At 33.2% G+C, this 21,997-nt stretch overlaps 4 protein-coding genes across 4 annotated transcripts; 2 read left to right on the forward strand and 2 right to left on the reverse strand.

Annotated features, from left to right (window-relative positions):
• Window positions 1-342: 342 nt before the first annotated feature.
• LOC107060318 (polyvinylalcohol dehydrogenase-like) lies at window positions 343-3,829 on the forward strand. Its single transcript, XM_015308065.1, has 4 exons — window positions 343-433; window positions 843-1,339; window positions 1,785-2,394; window positions 3,324-3,829. The coding sequence occupies exons 1-4, from the start codon at window positions 371-373 to the stop codon at window positions 3,777-3,779; spliced, it is 1,626 nt and encodes a 541-aa protein (XP_015163551.1). The 5' UTR covers window positions 343-370; the 3' UTR covers window positions 3,780-3,829.
• Window positions 3,830-4,642: 813 nt separating this feature from the next.
• LOC102598039 (polyvinylalcohol dehydrogenase-like) lies at window positions 4,643-7,820 on the forward strand. Its single transcript, XM_015308064.1, has 4 exons — window positions 4,643-4,728; window positions 4,836-5,332; window positions 5,877-6,486; window positions 7,284-7,820. Exons 1-4 carry the CDS (start codon window positions 4,666-4,668, stop codon window positions 7,737-7,739), a joined length of 1,626 nt encoding a protein of 541 aa, XP_015163550.1. The 5' UTR covers window positions 4,643-4,665; the 3' UTR covers window positions 7,740-7,820.
• A 212-nt stretch (window positions 7,821-8,032) lies between these two features.
• Window positions 8,033-10,280, reverse strand: LOC102598365 (60S ribosomal protein L38). The gene is made up of 3 exons (XM_006345771.2): window positions 10,173-10,280; window positions 8,424-8,607; window positions 8,033-8,248 (listed from the first exon to the last, which is right to left on the reverse strand). The coding sequence occupies exons 1-3, from the start codon at window positions 10,173-10,175 to the stop codon at window positions 8,226-8,228; spliced, it is 210 nt and encodes a 69-aa protein (XP_006345833.1). The 5' UTR covers window positions 10,176-10,280; the 3' UTR covers window positions 8,033-8,225.
• An 832-nt stretch (window positions 10,281-11,112) lies between these two features.
• On the reverse strand, window positions 11,113-15,089 carry LOC102598706 (probable protein S-acyltransferase 15). The gene is made up of 7 exons (XM_006345772.2): window positions 14,748-15,089; window positions 13,073-13,165; window positions 12,885-12,986; window positions 12,738-12,809; window positions 11,951-12,049; window positions 11,774-11,869; window positions 11,113-11,685 (listed from the first exon to the last, which is right to left on the reverse strand). The coding sequence occupies exons 1-7, from the start codon at window positions 15,018-15,020 to the stop codon at window positions 11,590-11,592; spliced, it is 831 nt and encodes a 276-aa protein (XP_006345834.1). The 5' UTR covers window positions 15,021-15,089; the 3' UTR covers window positions 11,113-11,589.
• Between the last annotated feature and the right edge of the window lie 6,908 nt (window positions 15,090-21,997).

Raw genomic sequence — 21,997 nt, forward strand, 5'->3', positions numbered from 1 at the left:
CAAAAATTGAATATAAAGACCAACCAGGATTGTGGTGGAGTGATAAGTATTTCTTCATCCTTAATCAAGAGGTTTTGGGTTTGAGTCGCCTTTGTTAGGGAGCGTTTTACCCCCAAATCTCAATGTGGAACTTCCTAGCATGAATCCGAATTAAGTCAGATTCTAATATGGGTGTCAAAAAAAAAATTTGAACATAACGTGAAATGTCAACTCTTCGGGATTAATTTGCAAAATTAATGACCACCTCCACCCCCACCCACCCCAACACCCTTTGAGCTCTTAATTTTCTGTATAAATTAACTATCATAGGGAATTATTTACCAATACTGATTTATTCTCAATGGCAATATTTCATATATGCTCAAACAATATGTTTATCTTTACATTATGGATTTTCTCTATGCTTTCAATTACTGCCAATTCTCATCCAAATGTAAGTATAGTTTTCTCTATTATATAAGTTGTCCATAATATAGTTGTAGATAGCTTAGTCTTATATGATCGAATGTTTTATTTGTTATCGACGATATTACACTAAGTACTTTGAATAAACCTGAATAAATATAGAATACATTAACTCTTATTATACCTTTTCTCACGATATTACTAGTCTCCGGACACTTATTTGTTATTATCTTCTAATGATATAAACAGTTTGTTGCAAGTGAAATTAGAATTCATAAATTTTAAATATTGAATTAACCGCTTTGGATATATAGTAGTTACCTATAGTTATCAACAATATTAAAATCTGACACTGACAAAAATTTTATTGTATTGTCGGTATAATAATTTTCACATGTTATAACAAATAACTTGCCTTATTTTATTTTCATATTTAGTGGCATAACAAGAAGCATCACCCATTAGGAAATTGGATAAACCATGGTGGTGATTTGTACAATCAAAGATATGCCTATGGAGAAAATAAAATTAGTCCTAAGAGTGCTTCAAAGCTGAGGTTAAAATGGGAATTTAAAGCTGGAAAAGATATAACAGCGACTCCAACAATATTTGATGGAATATTATATTTTCCAAGTTGGAATGGTAATATATACGCAGTTCGAGCTGAAGATGGAGTTGTTATTTGGAAAAAAAGTTTGCATGAATTGACTGGAATTAGTGGGAGTTTTAATGCATCCTTATTGCCTAATGTGACAAGTATAGTGGCTAGGGCAACACCAAGTGTTGTGTTTGATAGGGATTTGTTGATTGTTGGTGTTTATGGACCAAGTTTGGTACTTGGATTGAAAAGAAGTAATGGAAATCTTGTTTGGAGTACAAGATTGGATCATCATCCTACTAGTGTTGTTACTATGTCTGGGACTTACTACAAGGGGTAAGTTTACTATACCTACCCCTAACCTTTTTTTCCAGTCTAATGTTCGGTATTTGACTTGGGGTTCATGTTATTAAAAATTGTTAACTTTGGGATTCGTCTTCTTATCAAGAAAATAATCTTTTAGATGTTGATATCGAAGATTAGAATAAAAGATTTAGTAAATAGTTAAATTTTATCCAGTCTTCTTTATGAGTATTGTTTTTGTTACGCACATACTATTTTGTTCTTCATTTTATTGTAATTTCTTTCGCTTGGGTTATCATATTGCTGTTGCTACTTAAGCACAGCTTATCGGAAGAGTTTCTCTACCTTCTGAACTTGCTTACATACCATCTCCTTTCAAACATTATTTGTGAAATTACATTGTTATTCTATTTTTGTTGTTGTTATATATTATATTATATAGTTTTTATAATACATTAAAATCCATGCAAATTTGCAGAGCTTTTTACATCGGAACTTCATCGCTAGAAGAAGGAGCTGAAATCGATAAATGTTGCTACTTCCGCGGTAGCTTCCTCAAGTTAGATATCGATACAGGCAAAATTCTATGGAAGACTTTTATGCTGCCGGAGAACGGCGGAAAAACCGGCGGTTATTCTGGCGCTGCCGTATGGGGAAGCAGTCCATCCATCGATTCCCAGCGAAACCACGTATACATCGCTACCGGAAACCTCTACTCTGTCCCCAAACGCATCGCGGATTGCCAAAAGGAGCAGAATCAACAGAACCATACAGATCCGACCCAACCCGATAAATGCATCGAGCCGGAGAATCACTCCGACTCGATTTTGGCATTGGATCTGGATTCCGGTGAGATCGAATGGTATAACCAGCTTGGAGGATATGATGTGTGGTTTGTTGCGTGTATGAATTCGACAAACCCTAATTGCCCGATTGGCCCGAGCCCAGATTATGATTTTGGGGAAGCTCCGATGATGCTTAGCGTGGTTGTTAATGGGAGGAAGAAGGTAGACATTGTAGCAGCTGTGCAGAAGAGTGGAATTGCTTGGGCATTGAAGCGTGACAGTGGCAAACTCTTTTGGACTACCGTAAGTGAAGAATAATTTTTTATCAGTTTGCGTGTACTTTGACTATTTTTCATATAGTTGCACATATCTAGTTGATAACTGTAACAAATATTTTTTAATCAATTTTGTTCACACCTCAACTATTCCACGCAATACCTTCTATACCATCAATTTTTTTAATGTGTTTGTGGTTGGGAACCTTAATAGATAGATAGGGAGGTTAGAAGATTAGTAATTATCATTGTCTAGTTTACTTATCAGTATATGTTTGTTTTTTTGCTTCAATTATCGTATTATTTGTTGTTGTTGCTTTTTTTTCTTCTTGATTGATTTCAACTGGCTTCTTCGCTGCTGTATTTGCTTTATGAACTTGATGTGTGACATGCTTACACAAGCCAAGGGTCAATAATCAGAATTAGTGTGGTAAAGTTTATCCTCCCCAAACCACTTGTGGAATTATAATAGATATGTTGTGTTAGTCGTTAGACTCTAGAAATCGCTAAGAGAATGGTAGATAACAGAATTGCTAGAAAGAATTGTGTTGCAGAGAATTTTGATTAATTTTTGCTGGAATAATTTACCAAATGTCTCTCTATTTATACCACGCTCATCTAGGAGCTAAAGTATAAATAATAATTTCTACATAAGTCTCTATATATTTACATTTAGGTCCCTTCGATCTAGAACTCTCTACATGTCCCTAGAGTAACTTTCTATGCATTCGAAATCTTCATATTTCTCTAGAATCGTCCATAAGGACTAGTCTTTTTCGTAAGCCCTCCACATCAACAACTTTGTGTCATGTGACAGTCATATGATCCTTGTGTGGCATGATGATGTGATGGGTCGTCACACTTTTATAAGGAGATTGATTATCTACTATTATATATATTTTGATTTCTAAAAATAGGACAATGTAACACTGAAGGAAATGGGGTTGATGTGTGCAGGAGGCTGGTCCTGGAGGTATAGGAGGAGGAGGTATATGGGGTGCAGCCACAGACACAAAGAGGGTATACACTGGCATTGCCAACACCGGTAACTTAAACTACACATTGTATCCATCGACGAACATTACAACAGGTGGAGCCTGGGTGGCAATGGATGCTCAAACCGGCAAAATCCTATGGACAACTGCAGTTCCAAACAATGGTAGATCAAATCCTGTTACTGTTGCCAATGGAGTTGTGTTAGCTGGTTCACAAAATCCAAGAGGCCCCATCTACGCTATTAACGCGAAAACTGGAAAGATATTGTGGTCGAACGAGACTGGTGCAACTGTGTATGGGGGTATGTCAGTGAGCAATGGTTGCTTTTATGTTGGCCATGGTTATAGATCTGGTATTGGAGTCTTTAATCCCAATAACACTGGTGGAACTTCACTCTTTGCCTATTGTGTATATTGAAATGCCAAATGATATGTCTCACTTATAGCTTTGGCAAATCATATTAATTTGATAAAGATATATAGTAAATAAAGAAGTACATGTTTGTGGTATCCGAGTCAGTTTGCTTTATGCTTACTTACCTTGACTTATTCCATTAAATATTTTGCTACCTCTCATCAACACAAGCATCAAACGAATAGTGCTCAAATGAGACATGAAACATTACTTTTGCATCTAACATTCAAAATTCATTTGGCACTATTAAGGCTCAAACAGTATTGTCAATATGAGTAAAAAAATAATATATCAACTAATCAAATCTCTTGATGAAACATTTGTAAAACACAATCAAATTAAAGCGTGTGACATCTCAATATTTGAAAATTTTAAATTATCAAATAGAGTATGCTTTTATTTAATTAATTACATATGCGACTGACAATTTGAATGAACCTTTTTTCTTCCAGTAATTATAACATATATATAATAATTTGTCTAAATTATTGGCAAGCGTGTCAAACTTGCTATACAATTAGTATATTAAATCTTGAGAATTAATTTGATTAATTAATTGAATAAAATTATTAGAGGATTAATATATATAACTAAATAAAATCGTAGACCATATAATATTATTGGTAAAAGTAGATATATATATATATATACGCAACCTTTTAATTAATTTTAACATGCATATGATTAATTTGTACACGACTTACAAGTTAATCAAATACACTGAATAAAAAATGAAAAGTCAACTCTTTTGGATTTAATTTAAAAAATAAACACACACACCCCCACCCAATTGAGCTCTTATATTTTTCTATATATACAAATATAAATTTAAGGGAACCAATACTCATTTATTTTCCCCATGGCAATATTCCATCAATGTTCCAACAATATGTTTCTATTTATATTATGGATTTTCTCCATGCTTTCAATTAGTGCCAATTCTCATCAAAATGTAAGTGTATCTTTTCTCTATACATCATTTAACCCTTATAGTGTCGGTATACTTTCAACATGTCGTAACAAATAACTTGTCTTATTTTATTTTATTTTCATATTTAGTGGCATAACAAGAAGCATCACACATTAGGAAATTGGATAAACCATGGTGGTGATTTGTACAATCAAAGATATGCTTATGGAGAAAAGAAAATTAGCCCTATGAGTGCTTCAAAGTTGAGGTTAAAATGGGAATTTAAAGCTGGAAAAGATATAACGGCGACTCCAGCAATATTTAATGGAATATTATATTTTCCTAGTTGGAATGGCAATATATACGCAGTTAGAGGTGAAGATGGAGTTGTCGTTTGGAAAAAAAGTTTGAAAGAGTTGACTGGAATTAATGGGAGTTTTAATTCATCTTCATTGCCTAATGTGACAAGTATAGTGGCTAGAGCAACACCAAGTGTTGTGTTTGATAAGGATTTGTTGATTGTTGGTGTTTATGGACCAAGTTTGGTACTTGGATTGAAAAGAAGTAATGGAAATCTTGTTTGGAGTACAAAATTGGATCATCATCCTGCTAGTGTTGTTACTATGTCTGGGACTTACTACAAGGGGTAAGTTTACTATACCCCTAACCCTTTTTTTTTCAGTCTGATGTTCGGTATCTGACTTGGGGTTCATGTTATTAAAAATCGTTAACTTTAGGATTCGTCTTCTTATCAAGAAAATAATCTTCTGATCGTTAGTATTGTTTTCTTCTATTGAGAATTAGTTAAGTTATCTATAATAACATGTTAAATTTAGAATCTACTTTTAGAAGTAATTGTTATTTTAGTCAACGTCAAAGTTAGACATGTGCAATTCCTCGTAAAGTCAAATTAGGCCATCATGTCACAACTTACATTTCAAACTATAATAATCTTTCGATATTAATTAGATTATGTGTTGTTGCTACTATTATGTTCCACGTGTGACTGATCTGCTATATTTTTCTTTTCATATTTGATTTTAGTATACTTAAATGGAGTTACGATATCTATCAGAAATAATATTTTTGCGTTAAAAGTTAAACATAAGATTATGTATTTATCATTATCCTCAAATCGCACTTGTGTTTTTATAGTTCAATAAAATCCATGCAAATTTCCATTTTTGCAGAGCTTTTTACGTCGGAACTTCATCGCTAGAAGAAGGAGCTGAAATCGATAAATGCTGTTACTTTCGCGGTAGCTTCCTCAAGTTAGATGTCGAAACCGGAAAAATTCTATGGAAAACCTTCATGTTGCCGGAGAACGGCGGAAAAATCGGTGGTTATTCCGGCGCTGCCGTATGGGGAAGTAGCCCATCCATCGATTCCCGGCGAAATCATGTCTATATCGCTACCGGAAACCTCTACTCCGTTCCCAAACGCATTGAGGATTGCCAAAAGGAGCAGAATCAACAGAACCATACAGATCCGACCCAACCTGATAAGTGCATCGAGCCGGAGAACCATTCCGACTCGATTATGGCATTGGATCTGGATTCCGGTGAGATCGAATGGTATAAACAGCTTGGAGGATATGATGTGTGGTTTGTTGCGTGTGCGAATTCGACGAACCCTAATTGCCCGATTGGCCCAAGCCCGGATTATGATTTTGGGGAAGCTCCGATGATGCTTAGCGTGGTTGTTAATGGAAGGAAGAAGGAAGACATTGTAGCAGCTGTGCAGAAGAGTGGAATTGCTTGGGCATTGAAGCGTGACAATGGCAAACTCTTCTGGACTACGGTAAGTGAAGAACAATTTGTATCTATCAACTTGCGTGTACTTCGACTATTTCATTATAAGCATAGTTGTGTGATATCTAGTTGATAACTATAACAAATGTTTCTTCTTAATCAATTCGTTCACACTTCAACTATTTCACGTGATACCTTCTATACCATTATTCCACCCTCATAGCATATTCAAGTGTTTAGGTGATAATCATAACAACAATTTCATTCAGTGACGGTGGCTAACAGAATCTAAATAGAAGTCGAGAATTAGGGTAAAAGGTTAGTAGTTGTCAAACTTGGTCTAATTTACTTGTGAGTATCGTAATATTTGTGGTTGTTGCTTGTTCTCTTCTTGATTATTTTCAACACAGTTTCTTCAGTACTGTATTTGCTTTATGAACTTGATTTCCGACATGCCTACACAAGCCGAGGATCTATTAGAAACAACCTCTCTACCTTCACAACACATGGGTCAGACTGCAATAGAGATGATGTTGTGTTGTCCATAATAAACTTGCACACGTCTAGACTATTTCACCTTATACTTGCTATCTTTGACCAACATAAGTATCAAGTAACTTTGTCACTAAGTCTCATACAAATGAAACGAAGTCACCTAATATTTTGTGTTATCATTGAGCTTTGAACTTTAGTTTAGCCCTTGTGGTTCTCTTCCAAGTTCATTAACTACTAGATTACATCCTTGGGTGCGATAACTGTGCTACATTTAAGGGGGTTATCTACTATATTTTGGTTTCTAAAAATAGGACAATGTAACTCTGAAGAAAATGTGATTGATGAGTGCAGGAGGCTGGTCCTGGAGGTGTAGGAGGAGGTGGTATATGGGGAGCAGCCACAGACACAAAGATAGTATACACTGGCATTGCCAATAGCGGTAACTTAAACTACACATTGTATCCATCGACAAACATTACAACAGGTGGAGCCTGGGTGGCAATGGATGCTCAAACCGGCGAAATCCTATGGACAACTGCAGTTCCAAACAATGGTAGATCAAACCCTGTAACTGTTGCCAATGGAGTTCTGTTAGCTGGTTCACAAAATCCAAGAGGCCCCATCTACGCCATTAGCGCGAAAACTGGGAAGATATTATGGTCAAACGAGACTGGTGCAACTGTGTTTGGGGGTATGTCAGTTAGCAATGGCTGCTTTTATGTTGGCCATGGTTATAGATCTGGTATTGGAGTCTTTAATCCCAACAACACTGGTGGAACTTCACTCTTTGCCTACTGTGTATATTGAAATGCCAAATGATGTCCCACTTATAACTTTGGCAAATAATATGATGAAGATGGTAAATAAAGTACATGTTTGTGTTGCTAATTGTGTGGTATCCGAGTCAGTTTGCTTTATGCTCACCTTAAAAAAGCAGTCCAAAGTATGACTCCCTCTTATTGACCAGGCCAACTCCTTTACTAGTTATTTCTCCAAAATCATAGATGACTTATTCCGTCAAATACTTGCTACCTCTCATCAACACAAGTATCAAACAGAATATCTTAAAGATAGTGAAAATAACTTAAAATGAACTCAAATGAGAGATGAAACATACTTTGGCTCTAACAATCAAAATTCATTTGGCATCATTAAGACTCAACATTACTGTCAATATGAGTAAAAAGTAATGAGTTCTTTCAAATTAATATCTTAAAGCTTAAATCTTAGACATTGCAAAAAAAAAACACAATTCTCCATTGCCTAGCAACTCTGAAAAGCATAAATCCTTCTTCACAGATCTTGCACGCTCAAACCTACAAGTAGTAATGTAATGCAACAGTTAAGTTCAATTAAAAAAAATGTTCCATTACAGAGCTTGAGTGTGTTAAATCAAGCCGGAGAGCTTAGAATTAATTAAGACACAGACGTATACACATAACAGAGAATATCACCATAATTGGCAAAAAGTAGCAGTCAAAGAGTGCAAACCTGGAGGAAGTGATTGCTTCAACTTGTCAGCCTTCTCAAAGTCAGACACACAGAGTGTGTAGAGGTACTTGGAGCAGCGAACCTTGAACTTGACCATATCCTTGTTCTTCTTGATCTTGACAGTTCGGGCATCCTTCCTTCTGGCTGTCAGAAGGAAATCCTTGATCTCGTGGATTTGCTTAGGCTACAAATAAATACAATGTAAACACTCATTACGGCAAATTGAATAATACTGAACAAAAACAGATCACAAAGAAGTCATTAACAGGCCCAAATACAGTATCAACTAATCAAATCTCCTGATGGAACATTTGTTGAACACACTTAAGCATTTAACTGAAAATTAACAGAAAACAAGAAATCACATCAATCAGATAATTACACCCAGAGGATGGAACAAAACGACAAGAGAAAGATTCCCATCCCCAAAAATGAAGATGTTACACATATACACATCACAAAGGAGCTCAATAAGTGGGCAAGATAATACTAAGGTAATAACTAAAGAAAACTCGCCACTACGGTGAAATTGAGTAACAGAATGAAATTGGGATAGAGCAGAACAGATAAAGAGGTCAAATCCAACTAGTTTGATGGATTTATACCATCTAAACTCCCCAGACAAATGAAAGAAACACAAACTACTAACAATATGAATGCATCCATATCATTAACTTGTTTCCCAAGTGCAGCCAACAGAGTGCTTCTCCTCGATACATTATATGAATAACAATCTTAACGAGATTCTTGATTTCAGACATCAAACTTTAAATAAAATGGGCAAACTTTCTTGCTCCATATAAGATCTAACGTTTCTCCTATATAATCAAACATAGTAACACATCCCGCAAAAGTCTTCTGTATCTTAATCAACTGTCGACCCCAAATCAATTCAACTTATGCTGGTCTAAAAGTGTTCAATTTCTTTCCTTTTATCTTCTAAATAACAAACTAACACCATTGATTTCAAAACTAAAACGTCCAATAAACTGTTCAGACTTGTTCAAGATAAAGACTCTTTACAAGTCGGCATTGTTAAACAAAGATGACATAATACAGAACAACAATCATAGTATTGAGTTTGAAACTTCAAATTATTGATTCCTAAACTGAATCTTCCATTAAAATAGCCAAACATGCACCAAAATAACTCAAATACTTACACTACCAGTTTGACATTATAGCATTTCCTTCCAAAAAAATTTACCTCAATAAACATGTCTAAATTTTTACCTTTTCAACAAAAAAAAAACACCCAAACTGAAGGAACCCACAAAACAAAGATTAATACAGATCCAACTCTCATGGTTTGTAGTTTGAAACTTCAAAATTCAAGTCAAAATATTATAAACCAAAACTAGAACTTCCAATTAAATAACCAAATTTGTCCCAAAATACAATCTTGGAGCAACCCCACCAAAGTTAATAGGATGAAGCACTACTATTCACACTAATTCCTCCAAAAACCTCCATCTTTATCTCAAAAAAACATCAACTTTACACCTAAATTTTTTACCTTTACATAAAAATGGAACAAGAAAAACCCCAAATAGAAGAAACCCACAAAATAAAGATTCATTACAAGCCAGAATCATTAAAAACAAAGATAACATAACACAGATCTAATTAACCATCATAGCATTTAACTCAAAACATCAAATTCAAGTAAAAATATTGTAAAACAAAGATAATAATACAAAGAATTGATATATCAGAGATCAAAATGAGAAGATTAAGAAGAAATTGTACCATTTTTGGTAGGGAAAAGTAGTGCTAAGGAGAAGAAGACGGCGAGCTCAAAGAGATGGAGAAAAGAAGAAGTGAAGAGAAAGATGTATAAATATATGCTTTTGCTAAAACCCTAATCACTTTAAAAAATTATTATTCTTTTTTTTAATAAAATGGATAAATTAATATTAGTATTAAATATTAGTTCAACTTCAAACTTAAAATATCTATTTTTTAGTTTATTATTTCAATTTCAAACTCGAAATACGGATTTGATTAGTATTTTCCTAAAAAACTTCAAATTTTTTCTAAGTGAAATTCACGTATAAGCATAAATTGACTTTCCAATATTTTTTTAAACTTCAATTTCAAATATTATTTTGTTTTTCTTTTAAAAAAATGTGCCTAGTAATTGCTTTGGGGTATGTTTAATCTGAATTGACGTTGAGAAGTCCCACTTTAGAAGACAAAATGTTTTTGATCAAAGGTAAATTTGTATTCAAAGCTCGAATTCGAACTCAAATCTGAACCATTTAATTTAGGAGGAAGGAGTACTTATTATTCTATCACAATCTTGGTATTTTTGTTTTTCTAATTCAACTTATAGTAAATATAATCCAAATGCTTTTTTCGAGTCTAATTAAAGCGAAACCGTACGAATTTTTGTATATGCGTTAAAAAGATCCCCTATATAAGTTCAAAAATAATATAATTCAAACATAATATATTAGATTATGATAGAATTCCGAACTCAAACTACAATAAATTGTTTTACTCTATGGCTATTACTTTGATTATGGAAAGCCACAATATTTGTGATATTAGCTCAATTGGTTGGCAATCTGTTCTTTCACCTTATTTGTGAAGGTTCGATGACGCCTTGTAATGCATACATATTTGGTTAAGGGTATTAACACCACCACATTTCACATGTTATTGCAAAACAACAAGAGAAGGACAATAACTATGTCAAATATTCTGAGTAAGTTGAACTCGACTATATGAATCATAATTATCCATATATCTCCATTTAAATCCGTCTCACATTGAAGTTCTCTATATTTTCTATTGACATATAAGTCTCTAACAAACATTTCTGCTGCTGCAACATCAATTCCTTTCCTTACTCTTCAATTCTTTCAACATATTACAGAGGGTAGTTTCACCAAAAGAATACAGATGATCATACTTCCTGTACAACAATCTCGCTTCTTGCGCATTCTCTTTAACAAACAAACATATACTGAGAGTTCCGAATGATGTAGCAGTTGACGGATATGCTATTGGAAAATCTCCGACCTGATTACTGTGTGTCGAAGGCAACTGCATATTGTCTTGAAGTAATAGAAATGATATCTGTATATTTGTTGTTAGTTGCCTTCGTTTTGAAGCAACGATCTTGGACTAAGATTTACACTTACTACTGATGGAGATCGCGTTATGAATATTCACGTGAAGTAGGGAAGCTCAGTCCGTCTTTTATATGGGACACCGCGGTGGGGCATAACCATTTTAACATATTCGGACCTAATACCTGTTAAATATCAATAGGTCAACACAGAATGCAACTTCATTACAATTTATGTAAGAGAGAGCGAGAGAGGGAGGAAGAGAGACGGTACCAGACTGATATTTTTATAAGCACCAACATCATAAGGGTGATGATAATTCGTCCCAGATTTACTTGCCAGCCATGCTGCTCGTTTTGCCTCGTAGTACTGTTAAAGAATCTTTGCTTAGCAATTACATCAATAGGGAAATCCATGAGGTGAATCTAGTGTATTCGACAGTGTGATTACCTCTATAGTTGTCATATTACGCATTGTAAGGTAGATATGCCAGCCCAGGAGAGTTCCAAGTGTCAAGCTTAAGCCAATAAGCACAACACCAGTTGCAATCTGTTTAAGAATGATACATTAGATTTCTGCAACCACCTGGAATTCACTCTACCACACTATACGGGAAAGCGAGAGTAAAAGCTCTTAAATGATTTGGTTAAGCTCATTTCAAGGCATTATTTTGAACTCACCCCGTTGGAAAAAGTAATAACTAATATCAAGTAGAGGAAGACCAGAAGGAGGAAATATGATGTCCACTTGAAAATAAAATAACTTATTGGAAATATTTTTCTGTGCTGCTCAGACCCTCCATCCGTATCAGATTATCCAAAAATACATAGCTGTTGGAGGATCCGATACACACCCGACAATAACTTTTGAAGAGTGTAAGGACCATAGATATTTTTAGGTCAGGATATTGCTGATGGTGGACCTAGCAGCTAGCATAACAATCTGGTAATGGTCAAGAATCACAGTATATGCGACTAATGGAGAAAGGGTCATATGCTCCCTAATCTCTAGAAGGCGAAACGCTGAACTTCAATCAATATAACCAAATACTGGAAATATCTTCTTGAAGAAACAATTAGGAAAACATTTCCAGTCATACCAAACACACACTAAAGAACAATCAATAAGCTTTAGATAAACCATCACCCAAAAAAAAAAAAAGGGAAAGAAAAGGCCAAAACTCAATACAATAGACATCGAACGTGTTAAATTGTATATAATATGACAACTGACTCACATAAAATAGCTTGAGATGCATCACTCCATCGAAATTCCAATCCTTATGAATTGCATCGCTCACCAATATAACCTGAAAACGTCAAACATTATACTCACACAGATTGAGCACAAATAGCTAAAGCCATATAGACTAAATTAACCATACTGAGGAATAGATTATAGCAATAGTTGCATAGAAGATTAAAGCCACAAACGCCTTGTAGTTCCTATGACCAACACAATTGTTTATCCAGGCACAATGATGATCCTGTTGAAAAATTATGGAAAATTAACAGACATACGCATTGTTTAGCAAATAAAAAAGTAAACATTAAAAAAATGAGAGACACCCACCATCCTCAAAATACACCTTCGGCAGATACGGCAATGATGAGTCCTGGGCGGCTTGTATTCCGAACACTTATCACATTTCTTCTTAAGCAAACCCTGAATGTCAGGTATTCAACAATTCCTTAGATGGTGAGTGTACAAACAATAATTAGGTACTATTATTTTGCAGACATTTCTTTTAAGTGTGTTCATAAGTTAGTAGAGTTATTGCTCCGGCGTAAAAGAACAACCAAAGAGTACTGTAAAGACGTGGTGGGAATGCAATGGATAATGCATGAAGTATGTTGAATTGCGTGACCACCTCGTCTAAAAGTTTAAAGTATTATGGAAATCACACTTTTATTTACTTAAATGTTCCTTTAACACGATCTCTCACTTGGAAGATTGAATATATTTTTTTCCATTAGCCAAGCATATTGTAATTTTTTTTAAGCTACCGGGAGACTATATCATGTTGAATTATGTAACCATCTCATTTAAAAGTTGAAACTATTAGAAAGTGAACACTTCCTCTCTCCCATGTGTATAGAAAATAGTGCTACACTCACACTATTTGTGTTTGCTTGCACCAAGAAAACAGAAGATATAAACATTAATTCAATATATGTAATGCTACATATTCTTCGAAGGAATTTCGATCTCTTCTCCAGCCACACAGAGCACGTTACGCAAATAGGTGTTTCCAGCAATTTCTTTGTGTTCAACTTCACCCTGCATCCTCTCTATACTGCTAAGATCCCTATGACTGTCCTGGGGTTACCCAATTTACTCGTAAGAGGTTCCAAAAAAACATTCTTACTGATATGCAAGATCACCAATACCATAAAATCATTTTCTCTTATTACATGATCAAAGGGAAGAAAAAATAAATAACATAAAGCTATTTTCTCTATTAACCATCTTTGACCTTGCCACGTTGTAGGAGTAGTAACCACCCAACAAAATTGTTCAAAAAGGTGTAAAATTACTGAGACTTCTGCTTCAACAAGCCAAAGCTTGGCTATGCAATGTAATGCTATTCGCTTGGTCCGGCTATTGGACATCTTTTCCTTTTTTACTGGAGATGTAGCATCCATCATATACGACAATGTGCCAACATATAGCTGTCTGTGGTGATAAAATGTTTCTTTTTCCCACTTTGCTTCCTCGATGACTCTAACCCCACAACCTTATTATCAGAGGTTCTAAGGTCCCTACCACCCATCACGGAACCAAGATTTACACTAAGAGGATTCAAAATATAGTTTCTTACTTTCTCTCGATCACTTCAATGCCTATATCTTGAGAGATAAGAGGAAAGCCCTCTCTCGAATTCAAAGATGTAACACAAATAATGACTCCCTTCACCGGAATGTCAGCAGGTTAGGCACACGAAGAAGCCAAGTGATTTCAACATCTACTATCTATACATACTAATAATTTTGACCTTGTATATACAGTGTATTGAACCTTCTTACACTAGACTACCAAATACTATCAATCATCATATATTGAAACAAAAATATGATGCAACATAAAGATATAGAACTTTAGATCATTTTGATGTAAAAAGACACCAGTAAAGCTGCAACAACACTAATAGCACTAAATTATCCTTTTATTAGCAAGGCCACTCTCTCAAGAATTTATAGGAAATAAAAGTAGTAAAAGACACAATTTTTATAACTAAAAAACTTACAGATCTTTTGGATTCTTGATCTGAAGCTTCATGATCTTCAACATCAGGAAGATATGAAAAAGGAACCCCACCTGGGTCTTTGAGAACACAAACAAAGAAACTGAATACACAGAGAGAAGCCATGAAAGTGAAGAAAAAAGAGTGAAATTTGCCAGTTGAGCTCTGTAAGCTCAACAAATCATCCAAGAAAATGAAAATTGTGAAATAATAAAGAAAACCCACAAAAATTAACACACATAGAATGTGAATTGACAGGAATTTCTTGAGTTCCATTGATGATTTTTGAGATGGAGAAGAGAAAAAGGGAAGCTTCTAATTGTATTTGGTGAAATTCTTCAAGTTCAGTTCATTCCAACAAATTGGGCTTAATTTTCCAATTAAAAGTCCAAGAAAATAATAATTTGATAACAGGCCTTGAGCCCAAATAGTGTCACCTTTCATTAAGCCCACCCCATAGGGATTGTTTCACGAGCCATAAGTTTATATTTTCGTATCATAACATCTCATAAGTTATAGAGCAACTTTCACATATAGCAAACACAAAATTCATATTTGTATGCTATAGCAAAGTTTGCATAATTGCGCTCCATAACAAACATATATATGTATAATTCGCTATACATATACCAAAAAAACAGTTGTATAATCTGTTTTGGTATACATATACAAAAAGATCAATTGTATAAAGTGAGAGAGGTGAGTGAGCGAGCGAGATCTGGGAGAGTGGCTAGCGAGATCTGGGAGAGTGGCGAGCGAGATCTGGGAGAGGGGAACGAAAATATATGTATATATACAATTTTCTCTCGCTTTATACAAACACAAACGCATTTTATACAATTTATGTTTTTTGTATAAAGTGAGAGAGACGAGTGAGAGAGCGAGATCTGGGAGAGGGGCGAGAGGGGAACGAAAATATATGTATATATACAATTTTCACGCATTTTATACATTTGCGTTTTTGTATAAAGTGAGAGAGGCGACTAGATTTTGACAGGTGGTTTCTTAATTTCAACAGCATCTACACTTCTTATGATACTAATGACAAGTCCTTGTATTTTGGGGTGTGAATGTATGAAAAGTTCATTCTAAAATCTGATTACCATTTGCATAAGATCAAAACGAGACTCGTAAATTCTAATCTAATTTTCTTATAAGTGGTCCGTCATAATATTGCACCATCTGATCCCACTTATCCTTTTGTAACCGGCTATATTTTTGTTGCAGGTACCATCTTTTCGCAGATCATGTTAAGAGAACTCGTTCAACAATATGGGTGAAGAAACATAACAATCAATACCTTGCTGTTGCAAAATGCAAATGAGGTTTAGCTGCCTCTTAGAGTGTTGTTGCCTACTAATTTGTTTTAGGGGCATGTGTATTATAAGTGTAGGTATCTGTAAATATAGTTTGTCTCTAATGTATAGTGATCAAGTTTAATCTAGGATCCTCCCCCCCCCCAAAGGTTCTGTTGGATCTTGAAAACTGTCGTCAGAATCAGACTAATAATGAAACATCCAAAAAGAGAATTCTAGTCAGATGATTTTTCATCCACTTTGATTCAAATGCCATTCGATCACTAGTTTGTTGCTTAGGAGTTGGGGCATATTCAGTGTGCTCTGATAATGACCTGCATTGCAAGCTATTCAAATCACATGTTTAAACTATTGCAGTGACCTATTACACCTAATTTTATTCAAAGTGATATTATTACCTCCTTAGAAGGTGGCATGGTAGAGAAAGTGTCTTCACCTTCTTTAAATTGTGTGAGAAGAAGAAAATATATATTAAAATGACAAATTTGAACACATGACACTATTTTATTGGCCATTATATAATTAAGTATTATAATTTCTAATATATTAATTATGTCAAAAAAAATTATTTTTATCTTTTTATTAGTGGCTCCAATTTTTTTTAAAGCTTTTACATTTTTCATTTTGAGTTCTTCGACAATTCACTGTCATTTGTCACCATTGATGATTTCTTCAATTTATTCTCATGGAAGCATACCCTCAAAGAGGAACTCTAAAAAGAAATAAAAAGTAGCGGGGAAGATGTTGACTTCCACCGAAAAGTTAATAATTTTAACTTAAAGTTCATGATTTTTACTCAAACTCACAAGAGGATTCATCGGAGAAAATCATAGAAAAAAATCATAAGAAAGATAATGACTTCTATTGAAAATCCTATGACATTTATGCATAAAATTCATGATTATATTGCTTAAATTTTTCAAAAATCCATCGAAGAAAATGATTTTCTTTGTCTTCTTTATTTTCGCTGGAGCACCAACTACAACCATTAGAATGTTATTTTTGTCAAGCCATCAATAGCATATTTGATTCTACACACAGTTTACTAATGAAATGTTTGATTTTCATCCATAATTATCAAGATTTCAAAAGAACTTTATAGACCTGAAAGTTTTTATTTGTTTCACTGACAATAATGGTGTTGCCCACTGTCTATCGCCACCGCCAACATCACTAAACTTCTAGGGCTAACCCATCGGTAGCCCCCTAAACTTGGCACCAACTTTCACTTGGACACTTTAACTAGACTTTGTTCATTTTAAGCACCTCATGTCAAACCTCATTGTGTCATTTTGACACTTTTTTATATTTTTCAAAAACCACATTTTTAAGTGCGTACATCCAGACGCCTCTTATGTGGAAAAACAAACGAATTGGTATGTGACACGTGGAAATTTTGTTTTATTTTTTAAAATCTCAATTTTACCTTCTTTTTTTCTTTCTTCTAGGTCCCAAACCTCATGCCCCCACCTCTTTTCTTCTTCTTCTTGCGCTTCCTTCCCCTTCATCTATTCTTCTCCATCAAAAAAGGCAAGAACATAGGTTAGTTTACAAAGTAAAATACGTTTTGGAGAATAAGGGAAATCATACCAAATCGAAAAGTTTTTATATGACATTTAAAAGAAGATGATTTCTTGTGCTACTACGATTGGGATTTACAATGAAGGATATGTAAAATAAATTATTATTATTTTCATTGGAGGTTGTTCTTTATTTCTTTTTTATTCCTTGAAATCAATTTAATTTTCAATGGAGAAGGTAAGAATGTAAATCAGTTTTTCCATTGAAAGAAGTTGATTTCTTTTTTTGTTCCCTTGAAATCGATTTTGTTTTTGAATATGAATCAAGATTGTAAATTCGTATTTTCAAAGAAGTATGGAAGAATCAAGATGTAAATTCGATTTTCAAAGAAGATGGAAGAATCAAAGAGTTTTAAAAAGTTGTGTGGTGATGGAGGATGGGAGAAGGCGGGGAAGATGGAAGGGAGAAAGCAAGGAAGAAGAAGGAGAAGAAAATATTTACGAAAAAATTCAGAATATTTACAAAAAAAGTCTCTGACGCGCTCAAAATTCGTGTAGCACACGTACTGTGCTTAGTCAGCAAAAAGTGTCAAAATGACACAGCGAGACCCTACATGAGGTGTCTAAAATGAACATTGCCCACTTGAGGTGCCTAAGTGAAACTTCGTGCCAAGTTTAGAGGGCCACCGATGGGTTAGGCCTAAGTTATATTCGAGCAGGACATGTCACACTAGGCATACGTTTGATGGTTAAAGAGAAAAAATTAAAATAAGAAAGTAGGGGCAAGTGCACGCATAGCCGATTTTGGTACCACAATCTAAGTCATATCATAGTGTATACATATAAAGAATGATCGGTTGAATATCATTTGTCATCGCCACTGATTAATATTGTATACATATATACCAAATTTTGAACACTAGCTATTATTATCGAACTCTTGATATTGTCATTGATCAACATAATAACACAAAAAAGTTAGAGAACAATATAACTTTCCAAAATGAACTAAGACTAGGGTTTTCATGATATATATATATTTCACTTTTTGTTAGTGTAATATACCACAAATAGAATAAGTTACAGTTGTAAATAAAATTACAAAGTGAATAAATAATCATTCAGGCTGAGGTGCAGATATCTTGTTATCTTTAAAGAGATTCAAGCCCAATGCGGCATAATCAACACCTATCCAACAGTAATACTCTTGACTTGTCCCCTCCAGAATACAATAATGTCGTACAACACAAGCATCTCTGTATTAGTTAAAGAGTTTCAAAACTCCACAAAAAGAACACCTTCCTTCAATATATAATTACTCTCTTTTGTGTATTGAATTAGTAGAAGACTTGAAAATATTTTCCTTTGTCTCAACTCTCTCTTTTACCATACTAACCTCAATATTAACTTCTCAATCTTTTTTTACATTGTTTTTCTTGTACATTTCTTATTGTACTCAACTCAAAGAAAGATCATCACTTATAGAAAATTATTACAATTATTAGGTTGGTGTTTATCATAAGTTCACAATAAAACCTTAAGGATATAAATGTAACATCTTTTGTGGTCCACAAAACAGTAGCATGTGATCATCACATGTCCTTAATTAGTTTTGTACTACTCTATAACTATACATCAATTGGTAAATTATACCATTCTTTAAGTTTCAATTCATTGTGAATCTCTATTTTAAAATTTGTTTCAAAAAAATAAACGTGTTTTACATGAGAAGAGTGGCGGTGAAACTAAAAAAAGTTGATTAACTGGATTTAATACGACCTATGGATATACTTAAACTTTTGTGTTTGATTGAGAATAAGTGAACAAAGACATACTAAAAAAACTAAGAGATTCAACATAAATTATAGATAAATAAAAATAAATATAACTCTTATATATATAGTGTAATTTTAATTTTTAGCAAAGACGTGTTTGAATTATAGATCTTCTTACGTTCCCTAGCACCGCCACTAGAGAATATGTGGCTATGTTTGTTTGTGAAAAGCTAACAAGTTTAATTTTATGCGCAATAATAATATTTACCTAATCAGATCATTTATTAAGTAATTATAAGTAAACTATGGTATATATAGTTGTTCCCTTTTTGCCCAAAACCTAAAAATATGTTTATTTGCAATACTAATATGAGACAATAATAATGCATGTAAAGGCTTTTGCTTAAACTGAGGAACCTAAAAATATTATATTGTCTCCCAAAATGATAATAATTATTATTAAAAAAAGTAAATGAAATATATTATTTGTACCAACACTTCATGGTCTCAATTAATTTACTTTTCATGGGGTCACTTAATTTTACTTTTTTGGAAATGTTTCTTTTTAAAGAAAATGAAAAATGTTTTTTAAATCAAACGTCTGATGATATTTGATTGAATATGAAATGTTTTCGAAAAACCTTTTCAATTTTTTTATTTGTGTGGAAAACTTTATCCTTTTCAACCACTTTAATTCAAGTGCCAAGCACTCAAAAATAAGAAAAATTCAATAATGATAAATACAACAAGGTACCAAGTTGATCAACCTAGAACAAATTCTATTAAAAGATTGTACTATGTAAGGTGGAAGTATATAATAACCACATATGATTGGACTTATTGCACATTTTGGGGTACAAATTATTAAATGGTGTTTATTAATTATAAGAAGTAACAATCTATCAATGTCCTCATTGTAGTAGCTCTATTTACCTTATTGGGGCACCCAAATGTGCAGTTTAATGGTTAATGAAATAAGTTGAGAGTTACGAGATTTCGAGTTTAAATATTGACTGATTTTTTCTCATATGTTCAAATATTGATGGACATAATCACTCAATGCTTTCTGATATTTGTTTTTGGTTCTTTAACTAGTTGTGTATTGGTTGTACCTTTTTCACATTGTTCTTTTCCTTTCAAGATACTTATGTCGGTAGGAGTTACGTCGTAGTAAGTACCTTAAAAAATTGATGGACAAAATCACTCAATACTTATATCGGTAGGAGTTACGTCGTTATAAGTATCTCAAAAAATTAATCGAGATAGATGACACTTTCTAATATTTGTTTTTGGTTCTTTAATTAGTAATGTACCGGTTGTACCTTTTTCACATTATTGTTCTTTTCCTTTCGAGATGTACTATTATTTTAATTTTTGGATCTTACCAATTAGGTATTATTAGTTGTACCTTTTAAACAAAATGTTGTAACTCCAACTAATATTTTTTTTCTGATTTTTCTGAATTTAATGGTTCACAAAAGGAAATGTGTCTTATTTATATTCACAAAAAAACTCAGACATCACATTATTTCATAGTACATAAAAGATGTGAATTACATTGACTTTATAATATAATGGACGATCAAAATTAATTATTTTTGTCTTCAATTAAATACTCCCTCCATTCCATATTAAGTTAATTTTTGAGGTGTTTCACACCCTTTAAGAAAAGTAGATTAAGACATAAATTGAACCTAGTTTTCCATTTTTACCCTTATTAATTATTGTCAAATTTATGAGTAAAATAACTAAATATTAATTAATTACTAATTCCAATACTAACTAATGAAGGGTAAAATTGGAAGAACACTCTAAAAGTAGTCTTGAAAACTGAACAATTAAGTTAATTTGAAAAATGGAAAATACCTAAAAAATTAACTTAATATGGAATGGAGGGAGTATTTAATTGAAGACAAAAATAATTAATTTTGATCGTCCATTATATTATAAAGTCAATGTAATTCACATCTTTTATGTACTATGAAATAATGTGATGTCTGAGTTTTTTTGTGAATATAAATAAGACACATTTCCTTTTGTGAACCATTAAATTCAGAAAAATCAGAAAAAAAATATTAGTTGGAGTTACAACATTTTGTTTAAAAGGTACAACTAATAATACCTAATGAAATGGAGGGAGTACAAATTTGGACCGTTTCTTTGTTCTTTAATTGGTTATGCATATCTACATTTATTGTTATTAACAGAAATTTTTTTTATTATTAGTCCTATTTAGTAATGGATTATTGATGAATTATTTTTAAAAAATTATGTTAGTTACCAATTATCTATCGATAGACTAGTAATGAAAGTTTATTTTTTGAAGTGTCATAAGCTCATTTTCAACCAATCTGGCAGCTCGATATAATGTCGGATGTATCATTATCATATTAAAAATTAATTTGACATGACTCAATATTTTTATGTTCGACTTCGGTACTTTGAGATTTGATAAATCGGCAACTATAATTTGTTCGATTTTAACTTACATATAATCATATAATAGAGAATTATGACTCTGATTTTTCAAAAAGAAAAACGTATCAATTATATCATATCAATTACACCTTAAACATATAATATACTATTCTATGATCAAATTGTCGCTTTGGTAATAAAAATGTTTATTTAGCAGGATGGGA

This window comes from Solanum tuberosum, unplaced genomic scaffold (genome assembly GCF_000226075.1).
Source record: "Solanum tuberosum cultivar DM 1-3 516 R44 unplaced genomic scaffold, SolTub_3.0 scf00072, whole genome shotgun sequence".
Classification (NCBI taxonomy): Eukaryota; Viridiplantae; Streptophyta; class Magnoliopsida; order Solanales; family Solanaceae; genus Solanum; species Solanum tuberosum.

Coding starts and splice junctions, on each gene's coding strand:
- LOC107060318 (XM_015308065.1), top strand. CDS start 371: ATGTTTATCTTTACATTATGGATTTTCTCTATGCTTTCAATTACTGCC. Junction 1,340..1,784: donor TCTGGGACTTACTACAAGGG/GTAAGTTTACTA, acceptor GCAAATTTGCAG/AGCTTTTTACATCGGAACTT. Junction 2,395..3,323: donor GCAAACTCTTTTGGACTACC/GTAAGTGAAGAA, acceptor TGATGTGTGCAG/GAGGCTGGTCCTGGAGGTAT.
- LOC102598039 (XM_015308064.1), top strand. CDS start 4,666: ATGTTTCTATTTATATTATGGATTTTCTCCATGCTTTCAATTAGTGCC. Junction 4,729..4,835: donor GTGCCAATTCTCATCAAAAT/GTAAGTGTATCT, acceptor TTTCATATTTAG/TGGCATAACAAGAAGCATCA. Junction 6,487..7,283: donor GCAAACTCTTCTGGACTACG/GTAAGTGAAGAA, acceptor TGATGAGTGCAG/GAGGCTGGTCCTGGAGGTGT.
- LOC102598365 (XM_006345771.2), bottom strand. Junction 8,249..8,423: donor GAAGCAATCACTTCCTCCAG/GTTTGCACTCTT, acceptor TACTACTTGTAG/GTTTGAGCGTGCAAGATCTG.
- LOC102598706 (XM_006345772.2), bottom strand. CDS start 15,020: ATGGAACTCAAGAAATTCCTGTCAATTCACATTCTATGTGTGTTAATT. Junction 12,050..12,737: donor TGCATCTCAAGCTATTTTAT/GTGAGTCAGTTG, acceptor ATTCTTAAACAG/ATTGCAACTGGTGTTGTGCT. Junction 11,870..11,950: donor GTAATATGACAACTATAGAG/GTAATCACACTG, acceptor ATTCTTTAACAG/TACTACGAGGCAAAACGAGC.